The sequence below is a fragment of the Dendronephthya gigantea genome, unplaced genomic scaffold, assembly GCF_004324835.1.
Source record: "Dendronephthya gigantea isolate DGI-Jeju-01 unplaced genomic scaffold, DenGig_1.0 000058F, whole genome shotgun sequence".
Lineage (NCBI taxonomy): Eukaryota > Metazoa > Cnidaria > Anthozoa > Malacalcyonacea > Nephtheidae > Dendronephthya > Dendronephthya gigantea.
This window is the reverse complement of record NW_021163068.1, coordinates 1,147,396-1,158,012: the sequence shown is the minus strand read 5'-3', so window position 1 is coordinate 1,158,012 and position 10,617 is coordinate 1,147,396. Positions and strand designations below refer to the sequence as shown.

Genomic DNA, 10,617 nt, shown 5'->3' with positions numbered 1-10,617 from the left:
GATTGAACTGATACTGATAATGAATATAAATCAAATTTATCTTTGGAATCTGATCTGTGTATCCGCGAGACTATTTGGACATCCCTGTTGGTATAGTAAAAAGTCTTTTATGTTAAAATTTATGCGGCGAATAGCAGGATCGGGACGAATAATTTCCCTTAATTAATAAGTTATTAGTTAGTTCCTGAGATTTAAGGATTAATTGTGAAGATGACTTTTTCTGTCGTACCTCTAGTTACAATTCCATGCATCATGACCGCACAGCAATTATAAAACGCCAAGTTTGCCGTTTGTTGCAAGCAGAGCCTCAAAAGCTAGATTGAGATTCTCAATTATCGGTCGTGTTTTATTTTATTACGCTTACTATTACGTATAACAGGGATTTTAGGCTTTGAAATATTGTTGAAAGCAAAGTGTTAGAGCCGTATAATTTCTGTAGTTTGAAAACTCCCTCAAACTTACTCAAGATAAACGAATTAAACGAATTTGTTTTGCGAGTTCCATTATAGTCGCCCACTTTAAGCATAGCTACACTACAATAAATAACTAAATTATTTTGTCGGAATTGTATCGTACTTTTGTAAAAGTATCATGTACATACTACGCACCTTTATTCTTCTGCACTTTTCAGCTATGGTTCAAACGATAGCCAATGCCAAAGCTCATCAATTTAAAGAGGAGCAAGGTAACAGCGGCTTCTGCGCATCTGTTCTGCTCATAACATTGGGGGATTCCATGATTTGGAAATTTTCCAAATTTCCCATGTTTTGAATTTCTGGTCCCGGCATTGACATCAGCCCGATTTGTGCCCACTAACCCGACTAAATAGGGGACCTTATCGAAAAAAAACAAGTTGGTCACTTGGTCGAGGAACTTTTGCATGAGTAAAAACTAGAAAAGGGGCTGCTGCATTGTTTTAATTATAATTATAATTATAATGACCTTTCATGGCCTTGAAGACACTCAAAAACACTCACTTATGACACTCAAAAGGGTCCTCAATCAAATGGGAATGCCCAATCAGGGTGGTGTCAAAGGCTGGACCAGAAATTCAAAACATGCATGAGAAATTTGTATAATTAACTTTATGCCAGAGAAAATACACGGAATCATCAACAGAATCCAGTAATATCCGACGCTATATGCATGTATATTCACTCGTTGATTTCATAAGTATATCACTTAAATTATTTTTAAAATGGATATAGGCAGAATAAAGTATAAATTTTTATCTGTGCCGGGATAATAGGGTCCAGTAATCAGAATATATTACACATTTTAATTTTAGATTCCAAAACACCAAAAAAACAACGCTATTGGTTATCAGGTTGTAAATTTGAAACGAATATTTTTATATAAAAATCAACCGACGCTATTACGATTTTAAGCTGCAGGGGCCGTTGTTCGAATGCGTTTAGCTTAAACGGTGGATGAGTTTTAACTTTATTCTGGTTACCCCTAGATCCGTTTTTGAATTTGATAAGGCTTATATAAATACGGCTTGTGCTTTATGAAGCACAATGTAGAAATTCAAAATTCTTGCAAAGGAGGACTTACTCTAAATTAGATACACCACACCAAAAACTACGCTTTAGTCACGAAGTTGAAGGTCGCGTCATCGTACGAACAAAATCAGCACCGCGCAATAACGCCATGTATATTGATATTGACTCTATGGCTTAAAATTTTGGATAAATGACATTGAAACGTTTCGAGGACGTTCATGTTGATACCACAGTCCCAAGGGTTTTCTTACTTTTTCACATGCATGCATCGCTCGATATACTCGATCGTCCGAAGTTATCTCCATGAAGAATATGACAGCAGAGACGTGTGCAGGAGCCTAAATAGCGGGATGGATCTCCCGTTTCAGCGTTCCCAGCACCATTAGGTCTGATCCTGGTACTCAATTTTAATCCAATCTGTGGTCATGCGTCATGCATCTCTTGAGCATCAAGCGTCATCGCACTATAAACATGCTGCTTAAGTGAACCGGATGGAAGTAGTAGATATATTTTAGCGTCAAATGACATGCTGTCTGAAATAGACAAAACATTTCTCGACGTTTCGACCCCTCAATCAACGGTGTGACTATATTAGCTACAATGTACAACGTGCATTCATTTGTATTAAAAAAAATTATGCTAAAATTTGTTTCTTTAAATTTTAGTGCAAGGTATATTGATGTCGAACTCTTAGCGTTTCTCGACATGGAGATATTTGCTTAAAATGAGTTTTTATATAAGACCCTAACATGCATTATCATCACAAGGGAGTTTAGTTAGACTAAAGACTGATATGTGTTTACTCGATCTCTTGCAACGCTCAGCCCAGTATAAGCCGAAATATTTTGATTGTTTGCAGCGGTCTCTACTGGCTCGTAGCCGTCTGCTAAACTATTTGTGTCAAAAACAAACTCTTGGAGATTAACATCGTCATATGTGTGTTGGTTTTCAGCATTTTGAACAACTATTGGCTTTCTTCTTAAACAGCGACGATGGGAACACAACAGAACGTGTGCAATGAAAATACCAACGACAATCCCAGCCAAGGCGATGGTGAAAAAAATATACCATTTTGTTCGATTATTTGACTTCCAGAGTAGTGATTTTTCTAAACAAAAGATTGTTTTCTTTAGTTTTTGAATTACTTCATTGCTCTAGGTCGGATAGAAATGATAGCATTTAGAGTACCGTTTATTGCCAATATTGCAATTGATTGATATAGTGGTTGTTCTGTATATACAGTATATTTTTCATTATCAATTTAATATTTCTGTGTACATATTAACAATAGGCTTGCATGAATTCAATTTTAATTTAAGAAAGAAATAAACCTAGTGTTCGCACAAGTTGACCCTACATCAAACTAGCATTTGAGGAAAAGAAAAATATGTAGGTTTACCACACAAACGTGCTTCGAATGTTTTTTCTTCCGTATAATAGAGGCTTTTTCCAACGCATTTGTATATTCCAACATCAGTTCTGTCAATATTTTTCAGGATAAGTCCATTTTGCTCTTTTTTTATGTCTCCAATCTGCCTGCCATTTTTATACCATGACACACTCGCTTGAGGAAATCCACCTTTTCCTTCGCAGAGACACGTTACATTATCTCCAGCAGTTAGTAAAATTATGCTGGAACAATTGACTGATAAGATAGCTTTTTCTAAAATATGAAGTTTATATTTAGCACGAGATGAGTTTTGTTCGAGAAAACGTATTTTTCCCTAAAAATCCATTAGCGGCGAAAAAATTCTACATTCTACATGCTATAGGGATGGACATGCTAAAAAATTCGATACTTCAAATTTACTTCGTTTTGCCTTCAATCTGGCAAACTTTGTTTTTATTCATATCATTTAAAAACATGTGGTCATTTCTTGCTGCTATGAGTTAAAGAAAGGTCAAATTGGGAAGCTAAATATGCCTCTTTTCTCTAACTTCCATTAAGGTCTGTTAATCTCCTTTTTTAAAAATCCCCGTATCACGGGAATAGATGGTATGATTTACTTTTATGTAGGTAGATCTCTTGCAAGGTGGACCCATTGTAAATTTCAAACGGAAATTTTTAGCAAGAAGAATAAAGTATTCCCGAATACTACCAAACAATTTTCAATTCGTTTTTGCGGGTTGAGAAATAGGAAATAAGAAAATGAGATGTACCGTAAAAACGAGCTTCCACTGTTATTTCATCTGAAAGATTGTGGCTTTGTGCAACGCATTTGTATTTTCCACTCTTATTTGTATCCATATCATAGAGAGTAAGTGCATTTTGTTCTTTTTTTATGGCTCCAGTCTGCGTGTTATCTTTATACCATGTTACATTAGCTGGAGGAAATCCACCTTTTTCTTCACATAGGCAGGTGATATTATCACCAAAACTTACAATAATTAAGCCGGAACAATTTACTGATACGATGGGCTTCCCTGAAATAAAAAGTGAGTGGCGCTGTTAATAGGAGGGTTTTCAGCATAGGATGGAAATTTGAATAAAATGGGAATTTTTGAAGTGGGCCATTACAAAAGTCAGTGGCGGATTTAGGGTTAGGCAGAATAAATTAAAAGGCTTAGTTTTAAAATTGATAATACCTCAATACCAACGCCATTGGTTACGGATTTCTAAAGAATACTTCAAAATCTACCAATGTGATTACGATTTTAAGCTGTAGTAATTTTTTCTGCCTAACCCTGAATCCGCCCCTGACGAAACTTGTTATCAATTGTGCATGAGAGTAAAGAAACAAAAAATACAGCTGGAATATTTATAAGAGTAACGATGATCGCGGCACAATATATTAGAAAGGATTGAAATTAGATTGGATTAGTGACCATATTTCCAAAAAAAGTTCACTACGAACTTTAAGGTATATCATGAATACAGAGAGTGACTTAAGTTAGGTATATTTCCCAGGCGTGCATGGTATTCAGGGGTACTGTCGAAGCTCCTCGATCGCAAGAATGATTTCCATTGGCTGAACTTTACAATACATTTCTGTTTCAACCAATAGCATAGCTTCGTTCTTTAGAAAGCATATAAAAGCATTATCTAATTGGACGAAAGCTTCCGAGAGCTGCGACATGTCCCGTATTTAGGGGCGTAACTAGAACGATGTTAATGAGGGGGGGGGGGGTTAAATATTTATATCTTGATTTTTGACCGACGGATTTCTATTGTAAGCTCTTGCACTTACAAAAGAAATCCGCCTGGGAAAACTGAGTATATGAATATTCACCCCCCAATTATCGTTCTGGTTGCACCACTGATAGTACTGTCAATTTTAAATGATATTCTGTGCAATGTGGTAAAAAATCAGCAAATTTTATATACTAGTGAACAACTTTTGATTTGTTACCGAATGATATAATTATATGGGTTCAAATACTCCAGGATTAAGAACTATAGCAACACATGTACCGTAAAAATGAGCTTCCACTGTTATTTCATCCGTAAGAGTGTGACTTTGTCCAATGCATTTGTATCTTCCACTATCATTTCTATCAATATTATTGAGAGTAAGTGCATTTTGTTCCTTTTTTAAGACGCCAATCTGCGTGCTATCTTTATACCATGTTACATTAGCTGGAGGAAATCCACCTTTTTCTTCACATAGACATGTGATATTATCTCCAACATTTACCATTATTAAGCTGGAACAATTCACTGATACGACAGGCTTCTCTGAAATATAATAATTTTTTTAGAAAAACATTCTACATTTTATATAATATGCCAGGGAATTGACAACTAAATTGATATGAATCAACAATTTTCACAAGGTATTTGGAGAAGCTTAATAGCAAAATGACACGTGGTGATAAATTTAGAATAAAACTGACGGTGTGTGGCGTCGTTAATAGGTTAGTTTTAAGTATTGCTAACATAAAATTTCATTAAAAAGGAAATTCAACTATTGAGATATTTAAAACTTTTTTTCATTTCGCTTAAAATGGAATAGGAACAATGAACATGTACCGTAAAAACGAGCTTCCACTGTTTTTTCATCTCTAAGAATGTGGCTTTGTCCAACGCATTTGTATTTTCCAATATCATTTTTGTCAATATTATTGAGAGTAAGTGCATTTTGTTCTTTTTTTATGACGCCAATCTGCGTGCTATCTTTATACCATGTCACATTGGCTGGAGGAAATCTACCTTTTTCTTGACACAAACATGTGATATTATCTCCAACATTTACCATAATTAAACGGGAACAATTGACTGATACGATAGGCTTGTCTGAAAAAAAAGTAGCCATGTTTAAAACGACTGAAGTTTGAGCGAGAAAATGTCTGCATGTTTCCTTTAAATCCACTGCAGAAATTGGCAACAAAATTCAGATTATTCAATCAATTTTGCCATATATTTCGAGAAGCGTAATTTTTCTCAAGTAAAATGACACGTGGTGATAATTTAAAATGAAGGGGGGATATGTATAACGTTTTTATAATAGGGAGGTTGTAAGCATTGGATGGAGGTTTCAAGAAATTAAAACTGTGAATTTATGCAAGTGACCCATTGCAAAACCTATTATTCGTTGCGTATGTTACCTAAATTCTTTGTAATAAGACAAAAAACAACCAATTCATAATGATACTGACGAATAACTTGAAAATAGTTTCTGCATCATTTGAGTTGAAATACCGTAATAATAAGCACTATGAATATGTACCATAAAAACGAGTTTCCACTGTTATTTCATCTGTAAGATTGTGGCTTTGTCCAATGCATTTGTATTTTCCACTATCATTTCCATCAATATTATTGAGAGTAAGTGCATTTTGTTCTTTTTTTATGGCTCCAATCTGCGTGCTATCTTTATACCATGTTACATTGGCTGGAGGAAATCCACCTTTTTCTTCACATAGACATGTGATATTATCTCCAACATTTACCATAATTAAGCTGGAACAATTCACTGATACGACAGGCTTCTCTGAAATATAAAGCATTTTTTAGAAAAACATTTTATATTTTATATAATATGCTAGGGAATTGAGAACTAAATTGATATGAATCAACAATTTTCACAAGGTATTTGGAGAAGCTTAATAGCAAAATGACACGTGGTGATAAATTTAAAATAAAACTGACGGTGTGTCGCGTCGTTATAATAGGTTAGTTTTAAGTATTGCTAACATAAAATTTCATTAAAAAGGAAATTCAACAATTTAGATATTTAAAACCTTTTTTCATTTCGCTTAAAATGGAATAGGAACAATGAATATGTACCATAAAAACGAGTTTCCACTGTTATTTCATCGGTAAGATTGTGGCTTTGTCCAATGCATTTGTATTTTCCACTATCATTTCTATCAATATTATTGAGAATAAGTGCATTTTGTTCTTTTTTTATCGCTCCAATCTGCGTGCTATCTTTATACCATGTTACATTAGCTGGAGGAAATCCACCTTTTTCTTCACATAGACATGTGATATTATCTCCATTATTTACCATAATTAAGCTGGAACAATTCACTGATACGACAGGCTTCTCTGAAATAAAGAGCATAATTCGATAATTTAATGCTTGTTTCAGGAAGCAACATTTTAAAAACGAAATTGTCATGTAATGATAAACTAAAAAAAAATGGATCATGGGCGAGGCCTATAAGAATGTTGTCTATGGAAATTCAAGAAAAACGTGAATTCTACGAGTGGCCCATATCAAATGACATAGGTTTATGCAGTTTGTTTTGTGGCATTCTTTTATGAATTTCAAATATCACTGAAATAGGAACCATGATTATCTTCCGTAAAAACGAGATTCCACTGTTTTTATGAAAAACCGTTGTTTTCCCAGCAAGAAGACGTACATCTTTAGAAAATGGATCGAGTTTCAGTAAATAAGTTTAGATATTGTGTACACGTGAGTTACGTTTTTTGACATTCACTATAGCACTATATATCACCAAGTTTTCGGCCAATATTAAGTGCGAGCAACCTAAAATCAAAACTAGTCCTCTTCGACTATGAAATTGTACTCTCTATACTAAACTATACCGTCAGGGGCGTAAATTTTTTTTGGGGGGGGGGTGCGGAAGGGGTGTGACACACACAATTGTTGGAAAGAGTGTTTCGGTGGGGCAATTTCTGGGAATTTTCAGGGCGGACCGCAGGGTTCAGATTGAATAAATATCATATGATTACTAAACAAACTAAAAAAACTGTAAATTTTAAACGCAGTTATAAGAATTGTAAGATGAACAATGTAACTTTGTAAACGAGAATGAAAACACGTGTAATACAGTCCATGACGCAGGAGAGAGTGCTTTTAAAAATAAATGAATTTTCCCAAACGTTTACAGATGCTGCAAACTTCTGTTTACTGCGCTCGTTATTGTGGCAGATATCGAAAGGTCATTTAGCAAAATGAAGATTGTAAAGAATTATTTACGATCAACAATGAAAAGTGCAAGGCTTGAAGACCTAATTGTCCTTTCAACCGAAAAGAACTTAACTGACATAATTAGTCTTGATGTAGTTCTGAGAAGTTGGGCAAGAAGAAAAAATCGCAAACTTAAAGTTCGATTCAAGTAAAAACTAAAACTCAAAATAGAACTATTTTGAAAGAATAAATAATATGTATATGTTTGCAGGGTATGCCCGGTAATTAAGCTTTGTTGGAATTCGAATGCATGATTAACGCACTGGTTTGTAAATACAGGATGTAGTAATTAGGTTGAGGCTTTCAAATAAAACACCTCGCTTCAATTTTACGCAGCTGGATTTGCGTAATAAATATATAACTATAAGTCATAAACACGCCATAATTGCAATTGGTTGCCATGCCCTTTCCTGGGTATTTGTTGTACCCCATGCTCTTTTGTAGGGCAAATTTGCTTCACCCCCCCTAAGACTTAGGGTCAAGTTACGCCCCTGTATACCGTGAGCCTAAGTGGTATATGAGCTGATAGCAAAAGTTTCCAAACCAAGTCCAAGGTCGTCAACTAAAGTAGCAAATTACTGTGCAAATTTTCTTGATATCTCTACTCAAAGATAGGACGCATCGGCCGGTTAGAATAATTACCTGTTGTACTCGCAATTGTCTTCGTCGGAGCGTTCGTTGCCAGAACTAAACAAAAGCGATGCGAAAGAAAAATGTTACATAATCATGCTGTTACAAGTAGCAAAAAGTAGCAAATTATTCTGCAAATTTTATTGACATCTCCACTCGAAGATAGGACGCATCGGACGGTTAGAATAATTACCTGTTGTACTCGCAATTGTCTTCGTCGGAGCGTTCGTTGCCGGAACTAAACAAAAGCGATGCGAAAGAAAAATGTTACATAATCATGTTGTTACAAGTAGCAAAAAGTAGCAAATTATTCTGCAAATTTTATTGACATCTCCACTCGAAGATAGGACGCATCGGCCGGTTAGAATAATTACCTGTTGTACTTGCAATTTTCTTCGTCGGAGCGTTCGTTTTCGGAACTAAACAAAACCGATGCGAAAGAAAAATGTTACATAATCATGCTGTTACAAGTAGCAAAAAGTAGCAAATTATTGTGCAAATTTTCTTGATATCTCCACTCGAAGATAGGACGCATCGGCCGATTAGAATAATTACCTGTTGTACTCGCAATTGTCTTCATCGGCGTGTGCGTAGCCGGAACTAAACAAAAGCGGTTCAAAAGAAAAATGTTACATAATCATGGTGTTACAACGACGCCTAACGAACTTCTCCGCGGAAGCAAAATCGGAAAAATAGGGACCTTAAGTATGTAACACCAGAACACGAGGATGGTTGCTATCAATTGAATGAATCATTATAATGTTAAAAGTTGCAGACAACTCGCAGTTTGAGACGTTGTCCACATTCAGTTTGCAATAAAAAGTCAAAGGTTTTCATGTCGATACAGTGCCTCCATTTCTGGACCCAGATATAACTCTTAAACAACGTTATACAGACCTAATTTAGGAAATAGCAAATGTCTTTTCTCTTTGAATAGGTGTCCAAAATCGCAGAATTCGTTGACCAAATACATTTCTCCGTTAGCGAAAGCGTTCATTTCGATCAAATTAAAACAAACATGGGTTGTGTTTCGTTCAGTGGTAACATTCCGGAATCCATAAGGATATATATATGTTATTCGTCTTAAGAACACGTTGTCACCAGAAATAGCCATACTGTAGAGAAAAGTTCCGTCTGCTCTCGTATCATTTCGTTGATGAAAACTAAATTCAAATGCTGCAAACCATTTACTGCAAATGTTATAGTTTATTGATTTCAGGCATACTTTTTGTGTTGAACCAATGGTATATGGAAAGCCGTGTATGTCTGGAGAAAAAAAAGTGGTATAATGAAAAATGAAAAAGAGAAAAGAACAAATGTTCATCAATGGACCATGTAATCCCCTTTTAAGCTAAACTTTAAAAATAGAAATATTCGTCTGTACAGCTGCAAAAGAACATCCTAAACGAAGTAATATTAGAATGTTTATTAGCGAAATATTGTGCATTGCGAAAAACATCCGGATGTGAAGATTGTAACATTGTAATTTATAGAAAATTTGCACTCTTTGCACGGCTATATTTTTTGCTTTCTAATTTTACTAATCTTGGAATACTTTTTAGCATTTAATTAATACGGTTTAATTAGTTAACTTGGTTTAATCGCGCTTAACTGAATATGCATGGTTTGGAGACTAAAAAGAAGGTATAATACAACTAATTAACTATGTTATTGTCCAGGTTTATGCCAAAAATGGTTCCCTTCTCGTTACGTGTCTAATATATTTTAGCTAAATTTACCAATGGAATTCGTTTTGCTAAGCTCATCAACCCTGACTTGAAAAATATGTGTTAATCTGTGCAAAATACAATAGACACGTGATGAGAAAGGAATAATTTTTCGCATAAATGTACCTCAACTTAGTTAATGTTTTGTAGTGTAGTTTTATGTGGTCTCCAAACCATGTATATTCTGTTGACTGTGGTTTGATATTGGACAGGCAAGAAATTCGCAGTAATTATGTTGCTCAGGGAACGAAAAAGGGCAAAACCAAAATACCAAATAATCAGGAAAGATATACAAGCTAACCCCAACCCTTGATGCGGGGAACGCCATGCTAATATTATTATTATATTTATTAACAGGCGCCTAGATTGTTA

General features: G+C 35.0%; 2 protein-coding genes across 2 annotated transcripts; both read right to left on the bottom strand.

The window, feature by feature from the left end:
- Positions 1 to 2,192: 2,192 nt before the first annotated feature.
- Positions 2,193 to 4,010, bottom strand: LOC114529998. Its single transcript, XM_028551569.1, has 3 exons — positions 3,666 to 4,010; positions 2,905 to 3,168; positions 2,193 to 2,613 (listed from the first exon to the last, which is right to left on the bottom strand). The coding sequence occupies exons 1-3, from the start codon at positions 3,751 to 3,753 to the stop codon at positions 2,282 to 2,284; spliced, it is 684 nt and encodes a 227-aa protein (XP_028407370.1). The 5' UTR covers positions 3,754 to 4,010; the 3' UTR covers positions 2,193 to 2,281.
- Positions 4,011 to 4,867: 857 nt separating this feature from the next.
- On the bottom strand, positions 4,868 to 9,751 carry LOC114529935 (neural cell adhesion molecule 1-like). Its single transcript, XM_028551502.1, has 9 exons — positions 9,416 to 9,751; positions 9,074 to 9,118; positions 8,893 to 8,937; positions 8,712 to 8,756; positions 8,531 to 8,575; positions 6,733 to 6,996; positions 6,173 to 6,436; positions 5,476 to 5,739; positions 4,868 to 5,181 (listed from the first exon to the last, which is right to left on the bottom strand). The coding sequence occupies exons 1-9, from the start codon at positions 9,630 to 9,632 to the stop codon at positions 4,868 to 4,870; spliced, it is 1,503 nt and encodes a 500-aa protein (XP_028407303.1). The 5' UTR covers positions 9,633 to 9,751.
- Between the last annotated feature and the right edge of the window lie 866 nt (positions 9,752 to 10,617).

Bases quoted from the DNA above. Each gene is read 5' to 3' on its own strand.
- LOC114529998 (XM_028551569.1), bottom strand. From the start codon at position 3,753: ATGGATACAAATAAGAGTGGAAAATACAAATGCGTTGCACAAAGCCAC. The intron at 3,169-3,665 runs GTACATCTCATT...TTCATATTTTAG, and splicing joins AGTGGAAGCTCGTTTTTACG to AAAAAGCTATCTTATCAGTC. The intron at 2,614-2,904 runs GTAAACCTACAT...TCTTTTGTTTAG, and splicing joins ATTCGAAGCACGTTTGTGTG to AAAAATCACTACTCTGGAAG.
- LOC114529935 (XM_028551502.1), bottom strand. From the start codon at position 9,632: ATGGCTATTTCTGGTGACAACGTGTTCTTAAGACGAATAACATATATA. The intron at 8,757-8,892 runs GTAATTATTCTA...GCTTTTGTTTAG, and splicing joins GAAAATTGCAAGTACAACAG to TTCCGGCAACGAACGCTCCG. The intron at 6,997-8,530 runs GTAATTATTCTA...TCTTTATTTCAG, and splicing joins GACAATTGCGAGTACAACAG to AGAAGCCTGTCGTATCAGTG.